We start from the raw sequence: 26736 nt of genomic DNA on the forward strand, positions 1-26736 counted from the left end.
GTTCTTGCCCATTGGGCAATTCACAGATTCCCCCAAAGAACTGTTGCTAACTTTCTTTTTTTTATTAAGATTTTATTTATTTATTTGAGAGAGAGAATGAGATGAGAGAGAGATCATGAGGGTCAGAGGGAGAAGCAGACTCCCTGCTGAGCAGGGAGCCTGATGCAGGACTCGATCCTGGGATTCCAGAATCATGATCTGAGCCGAAGGCAGTTGCTCAACCAACTGAGCCACCCAGGCGCCCCTGTTGCTAACTTTCAATCTAGAATAAACTACTACAAGCAGAACACAAAGAAGACATTTAGAGAGAACAGCAAGGACGTTTGGAGATTCTTGATTTATTAGTTGCAGGAAGTAAGATTCTAGTGCACAGAGGAACCAGACTAGTCTAAAATGCTGCTGTCAGCCCAGAGAAACAGTAGGGCAATCCCAGAGTTCTGCTAGGAGGGTGGAGACAGCTGCCTCTTGCTAGTCTACTTAGAGAGGGCAAAACCCATCCTGCTGTTCCCAATGTCGTAGACAGTGTAATATTCCTTGAGGAAAACATCTCCTAGAATCCACAGGGGCTGCCCAGTGGGGGAGGGCAAGTAAGTGGCCTCAATCCCAAGCGTGCAGTAGCCATTATTCTGCAGACAAAGAACATCAGGATATAACCAGGTGCATGGAGAGGCCTTTCCCTACCGGAACTTCCCACCCTATATTCCTTGACACCTCTGGGGTCTCTGTCTTCTTGTTACCCTCAACCCTGCCACTAGTGACTCCCCATAGGTGCTCAGATGTGAGCTGGGACACAGAACAGCTGTTTGTGCCCATCCAATCCCATTTTCCTGGAGCCTGGAGTGCATACTTACATTGAAGACATAGGCAGAGGGAGGCAGAGGTAATGGGGTCCCGCTGATGACAAAGGTTATGGTGGGCATGCTCTGTAGGGAGTTGCAGTTGACCACATACTGAGAGAGAGGAGAAGCAGAGCTGTAGAGTGCCAGGGGACTGGGGGCCCAGACAAAGGGCCCGAGTCCCCCATTCCCCGTGAGACTCTCTTCCTGACCTTCCAGCAGAGGTTGGTTGAGAGCATGGAAGGCAAAGCCTGATTCCCAGGTACAACACCGACCAGATGCTTTTGCTTTCCCGGGCCTCCTTGGACATATCTCAGCTCTGAGATTTTGATTGTGTTGATATGGCCACAAGGAGTTAGGCTCATTCCAGAACACAGATTTCTACTCCCAGAAAGTACCACTTACAGAGAAGAAGCATGGGCACATCCTGTGTGAAGCATGTTCTCACATAAGTGTGTACCTATCCACATACTCATCACAAACACAAACACACACACACACACACACACACCCTGAGGGACCAAGATTTAGTCTGACTAAACTAGACTCTTGCATGCAGGAGGAGCAAACTACAGAAGTGGGTATAGGGTAACAGGGGTGGGCACAGGAGGCTGCTCAGAGTAAAAGCCAAAGGAGTATTCCTAGGGAAGAAAGAAACCCAAATGGAATGGAGAAATGCAATATGCCTGGCTCTGTCCATAGAGTCAAATGACAGTGCCACACCAAGGTGAGATGTGTTCCAAGGGCCTGCAATGGAACAGCCACCCCTCCTGACAATCATTCAGCCCATACTCACAGTTGGAGTTGGTGTTATTCCCTCCCCTTATGCCTCCTTGCATTGAGGGTTCATGCCTGAAAGGCCATGATGTGTCCCCACGTGTTCTGTTCCACCAGGAGCTCAGTTCTCCACCAATCCCTCCTCTTGTCTCTCATGAACTCATTGCACTCAGGCTCCTATGCTGACGCTGCCTGGATGTGCAGAGGAACCCTGGCTTCTGGTTACTCACATCACCATTCTGATCTTGTTGGGCTCCTGTTGCCTTCACAAAGGAGTCCAAGTACTGCTGGGGAACAGTCAGTGGGAAGGTTCCCGTATCCACGATCCCCTGGCAGCCCTGGGAGCACAAGCCAGTGGCCTGGTTACCAATAAGAAACCTGAGGGGCACACCAATACAAAGAGAGTCAGGCATTTCTAGGGGTAGCTGGGTGGCGCGGTCAGTTGAGCGTCTGACTCGGTTTTAGTTTGAGTCATGATCCCAGGGTTGTGAGATGGAGCCCTGCATTGGGCTCTATGCTCAGCTCGGAGTCTGCTCGGGACTCTCTCTCCCTCTGACCCTCCCCCCGCTCTCTCTCTCCCCCTCTCTCTTTCAAATAAATAAATAAATAAATCTTTAAAAAAGAGAGAGAGAGTCAGACATTTCTGCCATAAATAAGTGCCGCATCCTCCCTAATCTCCTAACCCTGCGGCTCTGAAAAGATGAGTCTTCCAAAAAGCCAGGCCATACCTTGACACTGCAATCCATGTAATAAATCTGTGTCTTTGGGACCACTGGAATAATATCCTCAGTCTTGCTCTGGTAACTACTCCAGCTCTGACTGAGCTCTGTGGGGAGTAGGGACTGTGTCTTATCCTCTTTAATCTGCCTATATGAGGCCCAACACATAGTGCCAAACATAGCTAAAGTTGGTAATCAAATCATAAATACACATTGGGCACCTACTATGTACAAGACACTCTTAGAAGAATTATGGTGATATGAAGAGGACTAACTTATATTCGCTGTTTTTAAAGAGCATATTCTAATGGACATGAGACAACACCATACATTAAGCCACAACACCATAAGGCAATAGCTGGTGATCTCCATAATGTAGTCCTATGTGATTCAGTCCCTGATCCCTCATCCAGCTTTTTCGGCTGCTCTACTCTTCCTCTTCAGTCCATTTATATTTTGGGTACTGTTGGTGAATCAAGGTACTTGGATGTAATGGTGGACAAGACAGACACCACAAACTTAACAGAAACACGTAAATGGTGTTTAATTGTAGCCCTGGTGAGTGCCATGAAAGAAATTCAAGAGGCCAGAGAGGAGGGGACTTGATCTACTCTGGCCGTGAGAAGCAGTTGGTCAGACAAGGATTATTCTGAGAAGAGATGCTTAAGGGGTGAGTGCAATTGGTCCAAGTGAAAAGACCCCTCTACTCCAGGCACAAAAAACTACTTGTCAGACATCAGCTGCTTACCTCTCTACTCATGCACATTGGGGTGATTCCACTGTGTCTACCCACAGATGGAGAGAGACATGTTGGGACACAAGCCAGTAATACTATGGGACTGAAAGAGAGATTGGGTCCCTGAGAGGTCTTTTGGGGGGAGGTAGGAATTTATCTGGTCTCCAAAGGATGTGCACAGGACATGAGGGGCTTCAGGTGATATAGTCAAAAGAGAAGAGGCAAAAAAGTCATGGCAAGGTGCAAGGACGTGGTGAAGTCTGTGCTGCACGTCAGGAAGTGGTGGGAAGGCTGTAGCGATAGGTAGTGCCCAGCTGTTGTATGGTCTTGAGCAAAGGCCAAAGAAGTGTATCTTTAAATGGAGGTGATGGAAATTTCCTGAAGGGTTGGAGTGTAGAAGTAACCGATTCATGGTACTAAGCTCTAGGAACAGATATGCTTGGGCTCAAATTTTGAAATTTGTGAAATGTGTGACTTTGGATAAGTTACTGAACCTCTGAGCCTTGATGCCTTTATCTACACAATGAAATAAACTACTGACCACCTCATAGTGTTGTAGTGGAATATACATGCTATAATATATATAAAATATTTAGCACAGTCTCTGGCACATCAAAAACATCAATGATAGCTGTTCCTTTTACTGATGAAGGACTTGGTAAGGACTGTGCTACGCGGGATAATGAAGCTCCCAGGAACAAAGGCATGGATTCACAGAAGCCTAGGAATGACCAACCTGCTGACATGACAAGTTTCAGTGACCAAGTCAAAAAGTTTAGTCAAGAGCTAGATGCCAGGGTCTGCTGAGCTCCAGGAACAATCAGCCTGAGGGTTTGCTGATTCTTTCAGAAGTGTGTGCCAGTGCAAGAACAGGAAATATTGTCACACTGCAGAACATCCTAGGGGTGTCCATAATCCATAGGAAATTTCCCCTGTACTTACTCATCGATGGCAATCTGCCAGTACATTTCCCGGGTGACAGGAGTCCAGACGATCTCACCAAAATAAAATTGGGAGTCCACACCTCCCAGGATGAGCTCCCCACCATACTGATAGGTTGGTTGGCTATGGAGAAAAGGAGAAGAGCATGAGTTCCCACAATACACATGATCAGGCAGCTCCTTCCTCCCCTCTCACCATCCCTCTCTCTTTCAGACACAGAGGAACCACAGGACGAAGGGTCTTGTCCTCTGATCTGCTCTTCAGACTCCACCAGGCTTAAGGCACGAGGGAGAGGAGCCTCCTCAGAGGAACACCCAGAGTATCAGAGAACTGGAAATATAAATTATGCCCATAAAAGGCGAGATGGAATTGGAAACCAGGCCTCTGAAAACAAAACAAAGCATCCCAGGGAAACCCTTCTGGGGACAAAGTGAGAACAAGAAGAAACACTTCAGGGAGTACCTGGAATTGGGACCTGACAGAGAGAGATCTCCTGCGTGCAGTGAAGGGGATGCTCCTGTCATGCTCAAGTTGGTAACTAAACAGTGTTAAGGGGATTCAGGTCTCTTCTGTTCCTTACGTTTGGCCTGCCACTCACTGAAGAAAAACATCTGGAATCAAGTACCCTGAGGATCATTGTTCAGGGAAAAGAATCAGTAAGTAAAGTTTGCCATGAAAGCTCAAGGCCAGTAGAGTAGGAAATGTACTGGATTTGTGACCAAGATTTTTGCATTTGAGTCATGGCTTCACACCTACCAGTGAGTTAGTAGTGACCCTGCTCAACATTGACCACCTGTTTGGGCCTGCATTTATTTTCTGGCAAAACGAAGCCAATAGAATCTTTGAGATGTCATTTGAAGAAATTACTGTGGGAACACTTTGGAAAGCCAGACATATATCGCAATAATCATTTCATTGTTGTTCTCTTTACTAGCAAATGATCATCAGGCTTGTTCTATAGCTCTACAATTGTACAAAACTAATACAATATCTTCAAATTTATTAATCAAAAGGTGAGGGACTATAGTTCATTTTTAAGAAAAGAGTCATCTTATGGTTTATGGCCTGAATTAAAAAATACTTCTAGTGCTTTTAAAATAAAATTCCCTCCAAAATGAAATAATAAATTTTCAGAGATGCGTGAATTGCATATAGCAAGTTATACTCATTGTATCAGGAAATTTTAAAACCTCGGCCCTGTCTGGTGTTGACTTGCTGAAAGCCCCCACAGTCTCATTTGCTGAGACCTACCCAGGGCAAGGGTGCTCACCGAGAGAAATAGAAGCTGAAGATGGGCTGGGTGAGTTGGCCCTGATGCATCATGTTCTGCAGAACTGTTGGGCCATTGCCCACTGCCAGGTTGGAGTAGGCCATTCCCAGAATACCGTCAAAGTTTGCATAATAGAAGGGGTTGCTGGGCTCAATCTCACTCAGACCAAATAGCTGGTTATTGATGACGATGTTCTGAACCTGGGACAAGCAGGGAAAAAAGATCAACAGTTCAGGTGGATAAAGCCTTCCCAGACTTAGGTGCCCAGAGAATGGAATCTAGACCCTTTTGGGGGGAGAGGAAGTTGGCTTCTTTCATGCTTAGCTCAATCATGGGTGGGGTATGGAAGATGAAGGGACAACAGCATCACCCAACCACGTATGTCTTGGAAAGAAGAGTGTAGGTGTTGGGGAAGCAGAGGCTGTTGTGTTCTGGAGTTAAGAGTTTCCACTTCCATGGACAGTGAAAGGACAGTGGCTGGTTTTATATTGAACAATCCATGTGCACAAATGACATAGGAATTGTGGGTGTTTGATGTAAAAGGAAAGAAAATAGTGAAAGGAAGATCTTCAAATACCTAGAGTAAAGTCATGTGCAGGAGGAAGCAGATGTGCTCCAGGTGGCCACAGAGGGCAGTAAGACCAGGGAGCAAAGTCACAGGGAGGCACAATGTAAAGAGCTCCCTGCAGTCAGGACTGCTGTGGGAGCAAGTCCTGTCTTGGGAGAAAAGTTTAATTAGATGGCCTTCGGTGTCTTTTCCAACCATCAGCTTCCGGGCATTCGTGCCTACCTAGTAATCATGGGTCTCTCTGACAGCTTTAGGCTCTAAAAAAGGGGAGCCAAAGAGCAGACCCACAGAAGGATGAGAACAGCACTTACATTAACAGTGTCATATCCCAGGAGCACAGTCAGGCTGCCACTGCCATAATACAGTGTATAGGTTTGCCCACTGTTTCTGTAGGTAGAGGAACTGCTGGGGTTGAACCTGTTGTGATTGACTGTGCAAGGATAGAATGGAAAGTTAATGTCAACACATTTTCTGAAATACTTGGAGGACACTTATCCTTGATGGCCTGAGACTGTCAGACCAAGCCTGGGGTTGGGCCTCAGCCTCAGATCCTTTGTGCTGAAGACAATCTGTAGCCCCAGAAAAGTCTGTCCCCTTGGCAAACAGATGTTGCCCCTTCCTTCCATTTCCTGAGGAATGGCTCAACTCAAAGTGACAGGAATTGGGGCCCACAGGAGAAAGCTGAGGAAAGGGAACAATGTAGAAAAGAACAGAAGCCTTGGTCTATTTCTGCTGTCTCTCTCCAGAACTGTAGCACTTGTGAAATGTAGACCAAGGGCAAGATTTCCACATGGTCTGAATTTAAGGAGGATGAGATCATGGGTATACACCAAGAACTCTGGACTTGGATGCTGAGATTGTGCTCAATCCTGACTCTGCCCTGGCCTCTGCTACTATCCATGGGTGGGTGGTGATGGTAGTATACTCACAGCAGGCCTGGCTTTGGCAGTAGGTAGAGGGCACCCACAGGTTGGAGGAGCCTGTGTCAAAGAGGACCAGGAAATTTTGTGGCGGTGTCCCAATGCTGATCTCTCCAAAGTAGTAGGACTGCAAAGAAAAGTTTGTCATGCTCATTTAGTAGCCAAGCCTTGTCCTAAGGATGGGGAAGACAGTGACTCACTAGAAACCACATTTGGACAAATTATATTTTTCTCTTTCCAGAAGTTCTCCTTCACATCTAGAGCCAGATCCCCTCGATATTGCCCATTTTTGTCCCTAATTGCAAGACTTTGACTAGGTGAGAATTGGTCTGGCAAGCCAGTCTCTTCTTCCAAAGCATTTTCCACTTTGTATCAGGTGATAACACCATGGATTTACCATGCTATGCCAGAACATGCACACTTGGAAAAGCAATCACCTTTTCTCCATTCCCAGTGCCCAAACCCCTCCCCACATCACACACACACACACAAACACACACACACACACATAAACACACACACACACATCCTTCTTTTTCTTCCAGTGTTAGATATTTCCCCACCATTCCCCTCCCTCTGGTCACACAGTAGCTAAGGTGCTAGGAAATCCATAGGAAGGTGAGACTTTGGTTTAGTAATGAGAAGTAGCATGGAAAGCAAGAAGAGAACTTCACTGAGACACAGTTTAAGTTCTAAGTGAATTCGGGCCAGTCATGTCACTTACCTGCCTCTCCTTCCACCATCTATAGAAAGTGGAAGTCGAAATAGGAGATCCCTAGGGTGGCTTCTAGATCTGACACTCATGTAACATCTCACTAAGGACAGTCCATAGGACACCAGTGTGTTGAGATGCCCTGAGCAGACACTGCAGCCTCAAGAACACTCAAATACTTGCTCTGAGTACCAGTGTATGTTTCCAAACGGGGAGATCTATGTCATCTGGAGCCACTGGAGATTTTGCCTGGCAGCTTGGCATGTGCTGTCCTTCTTTCCCCTGCAGCCCATCACTGGGACTTCCTCTGGCTCTCTCAATTGACTTGAATATGGTCACTGTGGATCTCTTAACCACATAAATGGAGCTTCAGAGAATGAGCCAGTAATGAGAAGAAGGAAGGAAAGGGAATACCATAGTGTTAAGTGGTACCAACTCATAACTTATCCAGAGACTTTCCATAGGAAGGTGAGACTTAGGTTTAGTAAAAAGTCCAAAATCAGAGCTGATGAGAGGTCTAAGTAAGTAGCCAAGAATGGTTATTAGCCAAGGGTTATGGATACCACCTCCCCTTTCACTTACATCCAGGTAGTTGGTGAAGGGTTCATAAGCAACAGCATCATTATTGTAAAGATACTTGGCGGCTGGATCAACCTTTGGGTGGTTCTTCAGGAATGTCTCTAATACACCCCGCTCTTCCATCACCTGGCGGATGGACTTGCCTTTCTTCAGAATGATTCTGCAGAGATTAGGGCAAACAAAAGGAGTGAGCTTCACCTTCCCCATTAAAGAAATCACTTCAGTGATCTGATCTGGTGTTTTTAAACCTACTTGTACCCAAGAAGAGCCTCTTGTAAGAAATCCTTCTGGATTTTAGCAAGTTCTGCAGTCACTTCAGCATTTCCAGCCTGAAAATCCACTATAACATATATTTGGGGTTTCCTGCTTACATACACTCTTTCCACAGAATAAATACCTGTTCCTTCCCAGTCCCTCCTCTAAGCTTTATAGATATTGTACATCCTTCCTTCTTGGCTAACAAAACACCAACCCACCTTTACTAATACACACACACACATACACACAGCATCATCATCATCATCATCATCATCCATTTCAAGTCTAGGGTCCCTGTGGTTTTTGGGTTCATGTACCAAGACACAATCTGCCTGCCTTTCCATGAGATCTGCAGGGGAAGGCCTTTGCTTTACCCTAGCTTGTGATGCTCCCTTAGGGCTGAAATTCACAGTGAAACTGAATTCCCATACACACCTTTCCACACCCTCTGAGAGGTGTAGACAAATCAAGACCAAGACCAGGATCTTCATGGTGCTGATTTTAGTGGCCCACAGATATACCAGGACACAGTGGCACACTCAAGGGTTGGGACACACAGAGCGAGATTGCGTCTCTCTTTTATACCCCGATCTCCCTGAACTTTTCACCTGTAGGCACGTGGGCTTCTTAGCCTTGAACCAACTTGTGCCCCTGCATATCCATGGATTCTGTTTGTTTTTCCTCCTGGCAAGAATTACGGCCTTTAATATCCACTCTGCAGTCAATTTAAAAAGTGATTAGTGGCTTTGCTGATGGAATCCAAAGATTAGGATGTGATAACAAATGTGAAATTCACTGGGGACAAAGGATCCTGGTGCCCACATCTACTGGGAAATGGGTGCTGGCAACTTCTGCCAGAACAATGGAACAATTTGTTCTTTGGCTCCAAAGTCCATGTGCTTTTTGGAGATTTACAGTAGACTCTCCACTCCTTCTTCCCCTTTTCCTTCCTGTTCCTCTCATCAGACCCATCTATAGTCTTCTGATGTGATTCTCATGGTCCATGACACTCTGATCTTTATTTTCAATTTCTTAGTTCACAATTAGCCAACATTTAAGGAATGTCTACTCTGTGCTCACTTCTGCACTAAGCTCTGGGAGTACAAAGAAAATTCAGAAATGATCCTTGTAGGCAGTCAGCATCCTGCCTAATGACTGACATATAATCTAATTATGAGATGATGTGATCACTCTAGCATCCAAATGTGTGTTGAATGAATGAGAATGATAAGAACAGTATTCATAAAGCAAGCAGAGACAAGAAATGATAGCTTGTGGCAGGGGTGGGGGGATGGAAAAGCCTTCAGAGAAGAGGTAATTTGAGTTAGGATCTTCCTGGTTGGTAGATGAGAAAGTAAGGAAAGTGGGAAAAGCCACTGGAGGCAGAAGCAAAGCCTGAGCAATGGCACCCAGAAGTGCAGTTTGTGTCATGAGGTCAGAGAACACTGTGACCAATGTGGCCACAAGAGCACTTCTCAACATGGCTCCTCACAAGCCAAGACCCACCCAAAGGACCTGCACTGGGTCTGCACAGTCCTTATCATGCCAATTGGCTCTGGAAATTATTTTCTCCTCAGAATTCTGTTGCAATGGAAAGGACTGTAATGCTAAAACAGGAATACTCTTGATTCTACAAAACTATATTAAAGCAGCATGGATTCAGTATCCACAGTATTTTAACTTCTATTCCATCAAACTATTTATTATTAAGCCTCATACTAATGGAGCACACCGTGGAGCATCTGGATCAAACTCCTGGAGCACAGTATTAAGTGTCTACACGGGGGTGACTGGATGGTGAGGTGGACCTCATATGCCATGCTAAGTACCATGGACTTTATTCCTTAAGCAGTAAGGAGCCATTAATTTGTTTTAATCAAGGAAATGACACATTTAATGCCTTCTATAGACCCTTTACTAGTTTCTAGATTGGAGCCTTCTAGAAGCATGTGATGAAAGAGGCCAGCTTACCAAATGATTCCCTAGGTAAAGTTGTAACGGGCATGAGAGAAGTTACTGGAACTTTGTCATGAATATACCTTGAAGCCTTTGAGCTATGCACAAACCCAAAGAGTTTCCAATTTCATATGCATGGTTTAATGTTTCTTTATAGAAAGAAATTGTTAGAGGGAAACTGGAAGATCTATAGAAGATCTAACTACAACTCTCACTTATCGACCTTGGACCAGGCACATATTTCATTTAACCATTGTAACAACCTTAGAAGCTGATTTAATTTCCCCGTGATCACATAGTTAATCAAAGGCAGAGCTGGGACTTCGAGTTCTGTTTGCCTGAACTCAACCTGTATCTCAGCACAGCCTCCTCCTCTAAGCCTGGGGTGTTCACGCTCTCTCTGCCTCAGTGTGCACAAAAGTATCAGCTTTAATGATAATGACAGAGATTTATATGTGATTTGATTTTCTGTAGAAAGGGATTCTAATGGCTTTTCTTCCGCTCTTCTAGTTGTCTGCTAGAAAATGTAACCCTGTATGCTGCTGCCTCCTGGTGGCAACATTCCTAACTTCACAGAAACAGGGTTTTGGAACCTTTTATGGGACTCTTCAAAAGTCGATGAGAAAGTGACAAAAGCTCCTAACATCGTGTCCACAGCTCACTTTCCTGTGTGGAAACAACTGGTGTCTGCTCATCAATCATGTCCTTGAGGCTGTGTCCTGCCTCCTTGTCCACCCCCTCCAACCTGTCATCTATTCCAAGGACTTGTCCATCACACATCTGTGCCTCTGACCTCTTGTCAATCCCTTAACACGGCAGGCTCTCTTACTGCGCTTACCAAGTTGTCTTTGCAGGAAGACATTAGTACCTAAGCTCTCTGAGTCTGCTTCCTCAGCATGAGATGACATGTCTGTGAAGCACTCGTTTTTATCAGAGATAAACAACCACTCGTTTTTATCAGAAATAAATCATTTGACTACTTGTCTTTTCTCTCCCACTAGCGTTTAAAGTCTTGTAGACATCTGGGTCCTGAAATATCACCCACTGTGCTCAGCACAGCGCCGTCCACTCAGAATCATCACTCAGAATTATCCACTAGGAGAGGGGAGAAGGTAGCAAGATACAGAGGCTTCCATCCCCAGTTATTCAAGGGGTGCTCAGGGACATTTTCTTCAAGGTACTGGGTCTATTAGGATGTCAGTGCTCTAGCCCTTTCCAGCGGTGAAAGCAGGAAATATATTTATGGATACACATATTTCTATATCCATTTCTATATCAACCAATCCATATATATTTTTAAAACCATGATTTCCTGCTGTTACTTCTGAATCCAACACCCCAGGGTTCATTCCTGCCTTTCCTTTTTCCCTATCTATAACTATTTCTCTGACTGTGAGAAACACGGCTCTTCTTATCCACAGTATGTTTCCTTCTGTGTTTAATTCTGGAATACACATAAAGCAGTTTCAGAACTGCTAACCTATATAACTATAAACAGCAAATTTGCTAGAGTACCGTATTTGTCCATAGTTCCTTTTGTCTTTAGCCTTTCAATATAGAGGCAAAATGCTATTTTCCAAAGCTGCTAAGGTTCGTTCTTTCCTTCCCTAATTCCTTCAATGTGATTATGTTGTTTCTGTATTTTTAATATAGTTAAATACGTTTGTTACTCTTTTTTTTTTTAAGTTTTATTTATTTATTTGAGAGAGAGAGCACATGGGGGGGGGAGGGTCAGAGGGAGAAGCAGACTCCCTGCTGAGCAGGGAGCCCGATGCAGGACTCGATCCCGGGACTCCAGGATCATGACCTGAGCCGAAGGCAGTCGCTTAACCAACTGAGCCACCCAGGCGCCCACATTTGTTACTCTTTGTATTTCAATTTTGAGTTGATTTTATTTATTTTGTGGGTCATGTGAAGCATTTTCATGGTTCTAAAAGTCAGAATTACACACATATGAGTACTCAGGTAAGTATCAATCCCTCCTTCCCTGGTACCCTGTTCCCAGTCTCCCATTTTTTCCACCCCATCTTCACTCAACTCCTACAGGTACCAATCTCATTATTTCATATTTATCCTCTCTGTAGTACTCGTGCACAAATGAGCAGACACGTGTATTTTCTGTCCCCTTTTTTCTTATGCAAAAGATAGCATACTATAGATATTCTTTTGTGCTTTTGTTCTCTTGACAATATTAGAGCTGCTGTTTAAGTGATGTGTTTGGATGACAACACCAAGAGTGTAAACATAAATATAGAAGAAAAGAGACCCAGAGAAGAGACTTGGAGCTCCCTGGCATTAAGCGATCACGAATGAAAGGAGAAATCAGCATAGAACACTGTGAAGGAATGACCAGTCAGGTAAAAACAAAAGCTGGAAGCACCGTGAAGAAAGTGTGTCAAGGAGGACAAAGTGACCAAGTGTATCAGTGCTGCTGCTGTCTCAAGGAAGGTTGGAACTGACACTTGGCCACTGCAGTGAACAGCATGGGCATCACCAGTGACCTTGGCAAGAGGAGTTCTGATATATTCATGGGAGCAAATGTTACACTGGAGTGAAATAAAAGGAGAATGGGAAACTGTGCTGGAAGAGATTCTGTCTCAGACCACCCGTGAGGGGAGTAGTTGTGCAAGGCAGAGAGGGAAACACATAATCCACATTGGAAAACGTCGACACAGGCTAGACACAAACTCCCTCCTTCCAAAAAAAGCAGTAGGGGAAAGTGAACTTGAAAGGCAGATGCTGACAATTGCATTGCACAGGTCATTTCAAGAAAAGAACTCCAGAGAACTCAGATGAATTCTTGTGTTTCCAGTTTATTCAAGAGAAAAGAGATGATTTCACTGGCTTTGGGGCCTGCTAGTACCCATGAATGGTTTATAAATGTCTAGGTAAAAGCAGCTCCTGGCAGGGGCCTATAAGAAAAGACGAGGGCTTTCCCCAGCTTCTGCCTTCAACAGAGCTTAGGCTCCTTGACCCACAGCAGAATTTTCCGGGTTTTCTTTTTTTAGAGAAAGAGCGCTTGTTGGAAGGGTCATCGAGTTGACAGAGGAATCATTTCCATTAATGGGAACACCGGGGTTGTCAAAAGCAGGAGGAATGTGTCCTGGGGCTAGATGACAGGCCCTGAGGATGGCCTCCTGCTTTCGGCTTCCATCTGAAGAACAATATAATCCAACAGGGGATCAGTGTCCACCTCAGAAGTCAAATTCTCTTCTAGAGTCTGCCCATCAGGAGTGACTGTCATCTTTCCAGAGGGGACAGTCATCATTTCAGGGACTACAGCCCTCTTTCCAAGGGGCATGATCTTCCCTTTAGAGGTCCAACGATCATTAGGAATCATAGTCGTCTCTCCATGGGTCATGGTCTCTCCAAGAGTCTCAGTCCTCCCTTCCAGAGCTACAGTGGGCTTTCCAAAGGACTTAGTTTCCCTCTTAGGGGTCACAATCCCACCTCTGGGCCTTGTAGTCATATTTTGAGACTTACTACGGGAATTAATGGTCGGAGACTTTCCTCCTGGGAATGAAATCCTCATGTCAGTGGTCAACGCTTTGGTTATAGTTGGTCTTTCAGAATTCATAGCAGTTGAGAGCCAAAATTTTGGTGAAGGAGTTGAGCTGACCTCTAGAGAAAATCATTGGAACAGGATAAGACTCCTACGGCTTCCTTCCCATCCTATTAATTACTGGCAGGACTACAACCACTCCAGGGCTGAAGTACCTACTCCCCAAATCCAGAGTTGAAGGATTTCATAATACACCCACTTGAGGGCATAGATAAAACCCCACTGCATGGAAGCCCTTCTCCTTCACTTCATCACGTTAACGGGACCCCAGACACCTATGGGCACTCAGCACATTTACATTTACTACATTTCTGGTGAATGACCCCGGGAAGCCTGCCAGTTTTCTATGCTTAAGCCCTCACTTTGACCTCACTGATTGCACATTCAGCAAGACCTTGCTGTCCCCAAGGCCTAATAACAGAAACCTCCTGTGTCCCCCATTGTAGGAGGCACCAGGAACAATGCCAAGGGGCAAGGAGGCCACTCTAGACAGCATTTTGTAAAGAACTGGGTTGGAGTCCCATCTCTGCCCCTGCCTAGCAGTGTTAGCTTTCTGAGCCTCAGTTTCTTGGTCTGTAAAATGATGGTTATAAACCATCTCAAAGAATGTTTCAGTTCAAGCATGCTAGGTTCCATCTCCTAAACATCAAAGAGATGTCAGAAGAAATCTGACTTCCTTTTCTGGCCCTTGTCCCATGAAAACAGGAGGAAGCAACAGAGAAATAAACTGGCATATATTGAACACTAACTATGAGCCAGTATTTTTCACTCCTTATCTCATTTAGTTCTTATAATAATGTCATAAGTATAAGGATCATTCCTGTTTCACAGATAGGGAAACCAAAGCTCAGAGGGGTCACATGGAGCACGCCTCTAAACCAAGAAAATGGACTGGCCTGACATCAAAGCTTATTCTCTTCCCTCGATGTCATGCTGCCTCACCAAAACCTTCGCATCTAACAGAAGGGACCTAGCCAGAGCCTGGTTATACAACTTCCAACCCCAGTTCCAGGCCATAGCTACTCACCAGTCTGCACCAGGAGACTATTCAACTTCTTGACAAGGGGGAAAGGGCCAGTGCCACAGAAAGCGCCCTTGGCGTCATCCAGGTCCAACGTCCACACCATGGCTCCCCCAAAATGCTCTCTCTTTATGAACATTGCCTGAAAAAGTAGTAGTCAGTCAACCTGCTATGCTGGGCATCCCCCAGACTGGGTACAATGGCAAAACACCAAAGACAGACCCTCAGGAAACACTACAGGAGCAGGAAAGCCTGTGTTTGAATCCAGCCTCTAACCACTTCCTAGCTGAGGGTTCTTGAAAAGGTCACACAAACCTCATGTGTCTTTGGGTGCCTGGGTGGGTCAGTCGGTTAAGCATCTGCCTTCAGCTCAGGTCATGATCCCAGGGTCCTGGGATTGAGCCCTGCATCGGGCTCCCTGCTTGGCGAGGAGCCTGCTTCTCCCTCTCCCTCTGCCCCTCCCCCCTGCTTGTGCGAGCTCTCTCTCTCTCTCCTGCTCTCTCTCTCTCAAATAAATAAATAAAATCTTTAAAAACAACTATAACAACAAAACCTTATGTGTCTTAGTTGCCTCATTTGTAAAAAAGGAATAGTAACATTTCCAACATTTTTAGGGTCCAAAGAATTCGTACATGTACATGCTACAGCACGGATGGAACTCGAAGACATTACACTGAGTGAAAGAAGCCAGTCACGAAAGGACAACTACTGTATGATTCCACTCACAGGGAGTACTTGGAGTAGTCATGTTTGTATAAATGGAAAGCAGAGTGGTGATTACCACGGGCTGGGGAAGAGGGGGAAGGGGCAGTCTGGGAAGATGAGAAAGTTCTGGAGATGCAAGGTGGTATAGTTACACGATGATATGAATGCGCTACTGAACTGGATGCCTAAAAATGTGTTAAATGGCAAATTTTATGTTATGTATATTTTGCCACAATTTTAAAACTGGATTTAAAAAAAAAAAAAAAGAGTTCCTACCTGTAAAATACTTGGAGAGATAACTTGCACCTAGTAAATGTTCATAAATATTAAAAACTGTTTCAGCAAGATCCCAATGCTAATCACCGTTATCATCACTCTAAATCATAGATATTGCTATATTACTTTAAAATCACTTCCATATAACTTATCTCACAGGGATGCTATAAAGAAGAGATAAACTACATTCACAGATAAGAAAATAAAGGCTTTTTTCCATGATTTCTAAAACCTCAGATATAATGACGTGGCAGGGTTTAGACTCAAATCCAGGTCCTATTACTACTTTGCTAGTGTTCTCTGTCACGGGCGATGAAAAAGACAGACTCCATCACATCCACATAGCTGCATGACTTGGCCAAGTCAGTTGGCTCCTTTCTGGGATTTGCTTTCCCCAAATGTAAAATAGGGACCCAATTAGAGTTCAGCTGAAACTGTGAAGATTCCGAGTTTTTATCCTGCTTACAAACAAACAGGTTAGACTGCCAGTTTTATGTGTATGCGTGCACGCACATGCACAATCTTTGGATCGGAGAACAGACCATTATTACTCACAGCAACGGAACAGTCAAATAGCACCTTGACTTTAGTCCTCATGCCCCAGTTGCCCAAAGAATGACACAGCGAAGGCCAGATAGCCACCTGCATGTGCAGGAAGGCAAATCAGACCCTCGTCCCCTCCGGAGAGATTGAGAGCTTCACTGGAATGTAGACAAGTCCTCTCTGGGGAGGGGACCTCTACATCTCTGAACATCAGCAAAGGCCTGGGGGAGGGGGAAAGGCAGGTTCCTATTTTTATTAGAGCTGGTCTGCTTCCTTTGCTCAGAATGCCCAGACAGTGCAGGAACACTGAGAAATCCATGGATAATTATCTCCTAATGACGATCTCTGAGGTTTCTTTCAGCTCTGGGATTCTGTGATGAAATCCTTTGATCACCCTCACACAGGGCTCTGTCTCCCTGTAGCTCTGCAAGGCACAGTGACGGCCCCTTAAAGCGAGGACACCATTCCTGGCTGGCCTCAGGCCTCCCCCAACACGTAGGTCAATGCCCTCTCCCGTGTCCTGTGGGTCATATTTTTAATTCCATCCAACTGGGTAATTCCATTGAGTCATTGAATTTTTCTGTTTGTGTCTTCTGGTCCCAAACCAGAGGAAGATCCTGGAGGCTGAAAGCCATGCTCTTTACCTCTCTCCCCACAGCGGGCTTCACTCAGTGACATGCACGGAGGAGGTACACACTGGATTCTGCCCTCTGGTGCTTTCTACCCCAAACTTCCCCCAAAGAACAGCCAACACCTGTGCTTCTCCATCACTTATAATAGAGGAGATGTGACTTCTAATAAGCCCCGATATCCAGGAAGTTGCCAAGTCCTGACAATTACTCATTCAAAAATTACCTCTTCTTCCAACCACCTGGTCGAGACCCTCATTATCTTCCCTGCACACCTCTGTGTTCCTCAGAGCTTCCAATATGCCAAACTGGTTACAGCAGGATCACATGGGGCCATACTAAGAACAGTTTCCAGATTCTTTCTAAGACGGGCTGAATATTCGGGGGTGGAGCCAAGACCTTCTACGTTTATCAAGTCTCAGGTGATTCCAAAGCAGAGGCAGGTTTGGAAATCACCAAAGCATGTCATTTCTGTTGGAATTCACTATAGAAACCGGCTCCGCTCACCTTCATTCAACATTGCTTGCACAGGGCGAGGGGGTGATCAGAGTTAGGTTCTAAAGGTTTCAAACTTGCAGGTCATATGCCTGGTCAGAAACCTGATTTTGCTTCCAAGTGTTTGAATTTCCGACAAATTTTTTCTTGTGATTGAGTTCCAGTTTTAAAGCATTATGGTCTGAGAATATGCAGGGAATAATCTCAATCTTTTGGTATCACTTGAGACCTGATTTGTGACCCAGTATGTGGTCTATTCTGGAGAAAGTTCCATGTGCGCTTGAGAAGAACGAGTATTCTGTTGTTTTAGGGTGGAATGTTCTGAATATAGCAGCAAAGTCTGCAATATCCAAACTGTGAAAAGAGCCAAGATGCCCTTCAACAGATGAAGGGATAAAGAAGATGTGGTATATATATACAATGGAATATTACTCAGCCATCAGAAAGGATGAATACCCAACTTTTACATCAACATGGATGGGACTGGAGGAGATTATGCTAAGTAAATAAGTCAAGCAGAGAAAGTCAATTATCATCACTTATTTGTGGAACATAAGGAATAGCATGGAGGACATTAGGAGAAGGAAGGGAAAAATGAAGGGGGGGAAACCGGAGGGGGAGATGAACCATGAGAGACTATGGACTCTGAGAAACAAACTGAGGGTTCTAGAGGGGAGGGGAGGTGGAGGGATGAGTTAGCCTGGTGATGGGTATTAAAGAGGGCACGTTCTGCATGGAGCACTGGGTGTTATACGAAAACAATGAATCGTGGATCACCATATCAAAAACTAATGATGTATGGCGACTAACATAACATAATAAAATAAAATTAGAAAAAAAAAGAAAGAAAGAAACCTGATTTTGTGTTAAAATGCCTGCAAGAAGAGGGCCAAACACCTTCACCAGCATTCAAGTCCCTCTATAAACTGGCTGGCACTTTATTGCCTTCTCTTACACTTTACAAAAATTCTCTGCCCCACCCAAATTCTTTGTACGTACTTTGAATGAGTTTTCAGTCCCCACTGAACCTCTCCCCATGTCATTACTTCCTCCTGCTGCTCACCTCCCTCAGGAAGCCCTCCCTGACTCTCCTATCCCGACACATATCAGTGATATTCATGGAGCGTTTAACATGATCTACCTCATATTGTATTTATCTGTTATGGAATTATCTGGTCCAAACAGAAAAGAAGAAACTTGCCAAAAATCTGTGTAAACTGAGAGAAGTCACTTCTCCCCTCAAAACCGAGATTCCTTCTCTTCAAAAGGAGAGTGTTGGATAGATGCGATTAGGAAACCCCAGGTAGGTCAGGTATGCCCGAGACTCACCTGATCTAGTCAACCTCACCTTTTTATCCTCTACCCAGGACACGCACACACATGCATGCACACGTACATACACACACACACACACACACACACTGTACAGATAAGAGCCTCATGGGAGCCAGAAGGAAACTATATGCTGGAGCAAGAAAGGACCAAGGTCTTACCTTGTAATTGAAGCTGGTGGCATCATCATAGCCAACCCACTCCTTCCCCTTGTAGGCATATGGAACATGCTGAAAATCAATCCAGCGCTTTGTTGCTCTCTGGAGAAAGGAGCATATCTGCCAGGAGGATCACCAGATTAGTTCTGGGAAGTGCCATGGAGAGAAACACCAGCAGCCACACTGCTCTTTTCCCAGTGGTGAAGAATCCAAAGGATCCCTCACCAGGGAGTGAGAAGAGACAGACCAAAGAGGGAGTGGGAAGCCACTCACAGAAGACCTTCTCTCTTTCTTGAACAAATTCCTACTAGAACATGTTCCTTTCTCTATTGTCCGTGATAGAAAGAGAGAGAGAACCAAGGAGTGGCTGACATCCTTAGAAACCAAACCAGGCTTTGCTAAATAATGACAATGCCAAACTACTAATGGTAACCTATCTGACCTTGACCAAACATGTATCTTTTCCAAAGAGTTACCATAAACAAACCTCTCCTCTCTTCATTAGCAATCAGCATGAAGGGCCAGTCTTGGTAGTTACCAAACTAGCTTGTGAACCTCTAATAAATTTAAAGTTCTCAAAGGTAGGGAGAACTGGGTTGTTACAATCAGTCGAGCAGCTGAGTGTCTACTAGGTGCCCAGCCTCGTGCTAGAAACCACACGCCACATAGAAGTCGAAGCATTCCAGCTAGTAGCAGAAGCTCATGTATGAGGCTTTTTTTCTTTCCTTTCTTCCTCTTTTTGCTTCTTTAAAGGTTCTATCAACATCTCTTTGGCCTATAATGTCTTTCAAGAACATAATTTCCATTATGACGTCACTGGCTTAGCAGGATAACATCTCCAGCCAGCCAGCAGAGAGCAGAGACTGGGGAGACCCTGCGCCTCCACTCCTACCTACAGCACCCACACACACCATGTGCCTCAGTAACTGCTGTCCTTTGCCTTCGAGACCCTTCCCTCTTGTCATTCCTGCCCATCAGGATTCTTCCTGTGCTCCAAAGCTCTGCTCCCTGAGACCTTTCCAGATCCCTAAGCCACACCCCCATGCCTCTTATTGTCCTCTCTTGTGTTTTATATCCTCTTGAGTCCGTGTCTCTTTTCTCCATTCAGTAGCGAGCTTTGATGAGATGGAGAATAAGGGAATGGAACTGGGGGAAGAAGAAAGAATCTGTAGGAGGGAATGTCTTGGAATTGCTTCAAAATAATCTAGTAGTGGGAGAGAGGGGAGTCGGGGAGTGAAGATGAAACAAGATTGGCCAGGAGTGGTTAGTGACTGAGGCTGGTGAGGGGCAGGTGGTAGTGGGGGAGGGGGAGAGGAGGTTACACTATTCTTTCATTTTTGCAAATATTTGAAATTATAAATATTTCAGGTATTAATTATTTTTATTTAGGCCAGATAGTAGTAAGTCAGGATTGACTTGTATAACAGTTAAGATTCTTTTGAGGGGTCCCCCCTCCACTTAGACTCTACCCAGCCCCTCATCCCTTATGAGGGACTCAAATACCTTCTCCTGAAGAAAAAGGAAATATCTCAGAGAGTGGATTTCTCTTGAGCTAGTAAACCACTTCATTGTCCTGTCTCCAGCCCTCACCCTTGCCTCTGCCTGGTTGTCTTTGCTCTTGCTCTGTTAAAGGATGGAGAAGCCCTAACTAATAGACAGACTTCCCTATTCCTGTCACCTCATAATAAGCCAAGAAGCCAGCTTGCTTGGTGTACTTTCCCGGAGACGCAGGTCCCACAGCTTTGGCCTGCAGTCCATTCTTAGAGGCTTTGAGAAGGCGAAAGGTACGTCCGTAGGTGGGGAATCCCATGAGGAGCTTCTCTGGGGGTGCCCCCAGCTTACGCCAGTAATTCATGGCATATGCCTGCAGGTAGGAAGAACACAAACCCCTCCGTGTTACTGAGGGCCAATGGCCTGGGCTCAGGGCAGGTGTCTGGGCCCCTTGAGATCATTCCTTACCGAAGAGCTGGGGTCTCCAGACAGAGAGAACAGGGGGCTATTGTGCCCTGTGAACTTTTCCCAACTTCCATGAAAGTCATAAGACAAGACGTTGATGAAATCCAGGAGTCTGTGAGGGAGAGAGGAGGACATATGCAGATTCGGCTAACTAGATTTTCAAGTCAGATCACCAGAGGACTAACTGGCTAACTAGCTGTGCCCTGGCCACCCAAGCTGCCTGCCCGTCTGCGTCATCGACTTGAGATGTGCCACCGCAGCAAACTGCTAGTCAGGGACAGCCGTGCCTCAGGTCCCATGCCATCCTGAGAGCTTCCATGGAGGTAGGCAGGAGTCAGACAAGAAAACACATTCGTAGGGCGCCTGGGTGGCTCAGCCGGTTGAGCATCTGTCTTCGGCTCAGGTCATGATCTTGGGGTCCTGGGATCAAGGCCCACATCGGGGAGTCTGCTTTTCTCCCTCTGCCCCTTCACCCTGCTCGTGCTCACGCTCGCGCTCTCTCTCTCTCAAATAAATACATACAACTTTCTAAAATAATTTTAAAAAAGAAACACATTCGTGCCTGACGCAGGTGCTAACAGGTTGCGTAAATTGTCATGAGGAAGGCGATACTCACAGCAGCTAAAGAGCTTCTGTCCTTCCACCATTCAAGGCACCAGTGAAACCACGTCTTCCAGAGCACTTTCAGAATGAACCAGTGTCAGTAAGCACTTACCGGGTCACAGGCGTAAAGGTGTACAAGGATTCCATCATTTAATTTTAACGTGGCCAATGGCCTCAGTGCCACAGCCGTCTCCATTTTAGAGCGGAAGACATTGAGGCTCTGACAGGCTCACTAACCTGCCTAAGGTCACCCAGCCAGCGGACGGTGGTACTCCCTCAGTCCTGCCTGCTATTAAGACCAAAGCTGGCAAACTCTATGCCCCATGGGGCCTCTCCCCTTCCGCCCCGACACTGAACCCCGGCCCCCTGGTGTGATCACACGCAGAAACACCCCATCCCCTCTTCCGTTCCACGTTGGCCTCAGCTTCTCATCTGTAAACACTCCATTCTTGAGGTTGGAGAAAATTAGCCCAGAGCTGGCATGGCCAGAAAGAGTGAGTTATGAGCTATTCTTTGTTCGGCTTTGTAACTTCTGCACAGACACCCGTGCTCGGAAAGCTAGGCCTGGCTGCGCGTGCCTATTTTTGTATTTGTGGCAGGCGTTGATTAATCATCTGCCTCTGATGCCAGCCATGGGCCGCACAGGGTATGTCTACCGCTGTCCCTTGGCACGGCAGAGGCCAGGCCCATGGGACGCTTTCCCGTGAGCCCCAGCAAAGGGCTTTGCAGAACGCCCTACCCAAGACGACGTGATTGTGGGGACACCACTTCTGATCTCCTAAAGAAAGCCCAGGCTATGTGGAGCTAACCTTCGTCCCCACCCATGCCCCTCAGCAGCCCGCCCCCAACTAGCACCTGTACGTGGACAACTCAAGGGCGGGGCTTGAGCGGTGCTGCCGTTCTGAGCATGACCGGCCTCCTTCCCTCCAACGTCCTGCCCCACCAGGCAGCACCGTCTCACCTTCCCAGAAGGCGCACATCATAAGCTGTTTGGATGATGTGCGGATCCCCAGAGACAGCCGCAGAAAGCAGCAACCGCGGACGCATGGTGAGCGTGGCCTCCTGCTGGAAGGCAAACAGGAGCTCCTACCAAGAAAGAGGCAGACACAGAGACCCAGACCAAACAGTCAGGGAAAGGAAGGATCAGCCAGGAAAGCTTTATTTACAGAGCCCCCTGAGCCAGGCTCTGGGGACACAGAGGTGAGGCAGACACAGGCCCTGCCCCCAGGCTCGTGAGAGAGGTGGCCTTGAGCCACCGTGGTAAGTGACTTAACAGAGGGGTAGAGGGGTGCCAGGCAGGGTCAGGAGCACAAGCTGCAGACTGCCTGCCTGAAGTGGGCCAGGCCGCTGCACAGAGGAAGCATTACTTAGGCTGCAGGACTGGAACAGGACCTGGATGTGACCAAGAAAAAGAGCCACAAGACTCCTGCTCTTTGGCCTGACCCTTCCAAGATGATGGTAGTAAAAGAACATTCTGCTACCACTCCCCTGCCCCGTCCCCGTCCCTGGCCTTCTGCTCCTCCTATGCCATGAGCCCAGATATGATAAAAGTAGAATCACTGCTGGATCCTGGAGCTGCCAGACTTGGCCTTACTTCAATTAAGAGGAGAAAAGTCCACCGGTCACTCTTGGGGCTGCCTCTCAGTCCAGGGTACAAGAAGAAGAGGTCCAGACCATCAAACTTATGTCTCCTCAGTAGGGATACAACCGAACCAATAAACCTTTCCCGGTTGGATAATGTGGACAGCATAGTGGTGAACCTGCAGGAGACCCAGGGTGAGGCGAGGAAGGAGGGCTTTCTGCAGAACCACAACCTCCACAAAGCCCCTTGGTTCGTGCCCTGTGGAGGGCACACAGGTATGGCTGGGGGAAAGGAAGTTAGGTCAACCCTTCTTAGAAGCCCCTCCCAGCACTGGGAGCTAAATACCTGGCGGTGATGGGGAATTCAAGCAGCAGGGAGGGGCTGCAGAGTCTCACCTGGATGTGCCAAAGTTCCACCCACCAATGGACAGCAGTGTTCTCAGCTCCCTGTTCCTGTGATGTGGGAAAGAGGGAGGTAAGCTGGGGCCCCACTCCAGTGGGTCCCTGGGGAACGGTGGAAAGTAGAGGGGGAGGGAGGAAGTGAAAGGGGAAGGCAGGTGGAGGGAGGGAGAGAGAAGAGCAGAGCAAAGCACAGGGAAGAAAAGAAAGGAAAAGAGGGGAGAACAATCAACCCATGGGTCTTCACAACCCAGGACCCCCCCCAGGCTGTCCAAGGTCCACAAAACTCCCCCACATCCCCATGATGCTCCCACATAAAGGGAAAGAAAGAAGTAGTCTAAAATGTTTCTTTTCACTGTTTTCTTAATCGACAAGTATTTATTGAGCAATTACTATGTGCGGTTGATTGCTTTAGGTGTTTGATCGAGATACAACAGAGAGTGAAAGAGACAAGCTCCCTGCTCTCAGGGAGCTTGTGATCTAGTGACAAGGATTTTTACCTTGGCCATCTATAACCATTCACGCAAAGACAGACCTCCCCTTGGACAGGGAGAGAACCCAGGAGTTGTGGGGATAGGAATACTTAAGCAAGCACTTAGTGAGCACTAGCTCTGTGCAAGGCACTCACCCAGCTGCTGGTATACAAACATATTGGAGACCCTGCTCCTTCCCTTAGGGGGCTCATTGGCTGGGGGTTGCAGGTGACAAATGGTAATAAAGATACTAGCATTTGTGATGTGCAGGCTCTCCTTGAAGCATTCTAACAGCATTAGTACGTGAACTCCACCCCACTGGCTTGAAGGATGAGTTGGGGGTTACCAGGCAGAGGCAACAAAGGCCTCACAAGGGCAAGGAGGCAAGAATTAGCTCGGGGTGTTATTCAACAGGGAGTTCTCAGGCAGGAATGCTCCCGGGTCCCACTTGAGAGGCGGCTAGGACCAGAAGAATCAGAAGAAAGTTGATGAGTAACAAGAGAAAGAGGATTAATTTTCTTCTGTCTGTAAAACCTGAAAAAAAAAAAATGATCCCCACATGCAATATGAACGCACCTCTGCTTGAGCTTGTTGAACTCTGGGTAGATAATTTTCTCATCCTGGGGATCCTTAGCAACAATCTGATTGTTGTTCATTGAGGCAAAGGCAAATATCAGGTGGGTGCAGAGAAAGGGGTCCAGGTCCCGGGGCAAGATGGAGGCAGGGCTGGGGCGACCCTGTGCCCAGCTGGTAAAATAACACACCAGTTTGTGAGCAGCACCTGGCAAGGGAGGACACACATTAGCTGGCAGAGACCAAAGGAGGGGATGGAGCTCGGCTTCCACAGAGCACCATGAACACAGTCCAAGAGGCCGGGCCACCAGAACATTCCCCATGCAAACAGAGCCCAAAGCGACCCTGAGGTCTGGTCCCCCTGCCACCCCTACTGCTGAGGCCCCAGGGGGAAAAGAATGCCTTATGGAATCCTGTTCAGAATGGATCCTCAAGCCTGGATCCTGGCACACAAAGCGACACAAGTGGCAGGACGGAAAATCCTCCGCTGAACCGCAGCGGGTCAATGATGCTGGACACAGGAGCCCGGGCAGGGAAGGGCTCCAGGGGACACACCACACGGAGCACCTCTCAGCCAGAGAAGCTCCCTGGATCTGGAGAGGAAGACAGGATTTCCTTACCATCGCGCTGTTTCAGCACAAGAACCAGCCCTGCAGGAAACAAAGGATGGAATCACACTCAGATTCCCATGCTCACCCAGAGCAACATGCCCCAGCCCCGCCTCCAGTCCTCCAGTGCACCCACCAACTGGGCCCCATAGTCAGACACAGACACACACATGGAGACTCGCTGCATTCACTGGCTTCCTCTTCTCTAAGTTGAGCCAGTGTTGCCAGATCTATCGAAGCTCCTATTTACCCCAATAAACACCACGTGGATACACCCATGCTTAGCACAGGGACAAGGATGACTTAGAAGTCCCAGCCAAAGCTCTAGGCCAGTGGTTCCCACCCTGGCTCCAAGTATAAAAAGCAGTGATGTTGTCCTCCCCTAGAGATTCTGATATCACTGGTCCAAGGTGGAACTGGGCATAAAGATATTTAATGGATAGCTGGAGTGGAGGACCACTGCTCAGATCTCTCCTGCCGGGGTCCCTCTGGCCCTTCACTATGTCCTGTCCCCCTCCACCTAATCCAGCCCCCAAATCCCTGGCTGCTTCTCAGGCACTCGAGAGGTAACAAATGTAGGAAGCCTGGTATCTCCTGGACTGAGTGACGTCATGGGGGCCGGGACCTGCCACACTCACCAATCCACAGCAACAACCTGCCCATCTCAGAGGTCTGAGAGCGGCGAGGCTAGGGCTCGAGCCCCTTTATAGGAGCTCTGGGACAGCCCTGGGACAGCGCTGGCATAGCCTGGCCACACACACACAAAACCAGGGCCAGTGATGAATGGGCTGCTGCCCGAGTCACAGTGACCCCAGCACCTCCCATCCTTCCTCTCCAGCCGAGCTGTAGCTCTCAGAGCCAACAAAGCAATAGCTCAGTCTGACCCTGGCACAAAGTGGGTGTCTGCCAAGGGCCATGGCGAGGGCAGGGCAGTACTCAGCCCTGTTCCTGGGATTTGCCCTCCATGGACTGAGTATAAGCAGTAAACAATGCATGGAGGCAGTAATTCTACTGTTACCAGGTTATTGGTTAGGGAAGCAGTGTAATACAAAGTTTAGAAGTCCCAGCTTTGGACCTAGGCAGGCCAAGGTTTGAATCTCAGTGTCATCGGTTAGAAGTTTTATAATCGTGGGCATTACTTGGATCTTTGAGCTTCAGCTTCCGCACTTGTAAAATGATGATAACAGCTCATCTCATAAGGTTTTATAGGAATTAAAAAGATAATGTATGAAAAACTGTTAGTTCAGGACTTCGCATGTAATAAGGGCTCAGTGAATGGTAGCTGTTACTAAGGATGCCACAGAGTGGGGTTCTCAAACTCACATGCTGACACTTGCCAGGTAGGTAACATAAATGGGTGAAGTGGACACAATATAATAGCTCACTCTCCACTTTATTAGAACAACAGCAGTTCAAGCCCAGTGATACACACGAACTAACATGAAGCCTCTTGGTCAGGAGACAATAGAGATTGGTATGAACAGGGACGGCACTCCGAGTAGTCACTAATGGTTACCATGTAGTGAAATATATCCATGTTGAAAGATCC

General features: G+C 46.8%; 2 protein-coding genes across 2 annotated transcripts; both read right to left on the reverse strand.

Moving 5' to 3' along the window:
- Positions 1-322: 322 nt before the first annotated feature.
- PGB1 (pepsinogen B1) lies at positions 323-8838 on the reverse strand. Its single transcript, XM_021690178.1, has 9 exons — positions 8753-8838; positions 8063-8219; positions 6778-6895; positions 6160-6278; positions 5281-5480; positions 4011-4133; positions 1844-1991; positions 852-950; positions 323-626 (listed from the first exon to the last, which is right to left on the reverse strand). The coding sequence occupies exons 1-9, from the start codon at positions 8806-8808 to the stop codon at positions 474-476; spliced, it is 1173 nt and encodes a 390-aa protein (XP_021545853.1). The 5' UTR covers positions 8809-8838; the 3' UTR covers positions 323-473.
- Positions 8839-13233: 4395 nt separating this feature from the next.
- OVGP1 (oviductal glycoprotein 1) lies at positions 13234-25850 on the reverse strand. The gene is given in 12 exon segments (XM_021690125.1): positions 13234-13385; positions 13388-13894; positions 14863-14998; positions 18998-19114; positions 20673-20858; positions 20954-21062; positions 22515-22639; positions 23148-23313; positions 23531-23587; positions 24583-24787; positions 25200-25229; positions 25826-25850. Coding segments are annotated over 12 exon segments (1815 nt in total).
- Positions 25851-26736: the final 886 nt, after the last annotated feature.

The sequence above is a fragment of the Neomonachus schauinslandi genome, chromosome 4 (genome assembly GCF_002201575.2).
Source record: "Neomonachus schauinslandi chromosome 4, ASM220157v2, whole genome shotgun sequence".
NCBI lineage: Eukaryota > Metazoa > Chordata > Mammalia > Carnivora > Phocidae > Neomonachus > Neomonachus schauinslandi.

What these genes read in the sequence shown, in the direction of transcription:
- PGB1 (XM_021690178.1), bottom strand. Translation starts at nt 8,808, where the DNA reads ATGAAGATCCTGGTCTTGGTCTTGATTTGTCTACACCTCTCAGAGGGT. An exon ending in CTCTCAGAGGGTGTGGAAAG is followed by an intron (nt 8,220 to 8,752) that starts GTGTGTATGGGA and finishes TAATCTCTGCAG; the next exon opens with AATCATTCTGAAGAAAGGCA. An exon ending in AACAAGATCAGAATGGTGAT is followed by an intron (nt 951 to 1,843) that starts GTGAGTAACCAG and finishes CCTCTCTCTCAG; the next exon opens with TATGTGGTCAACTGCAACTC.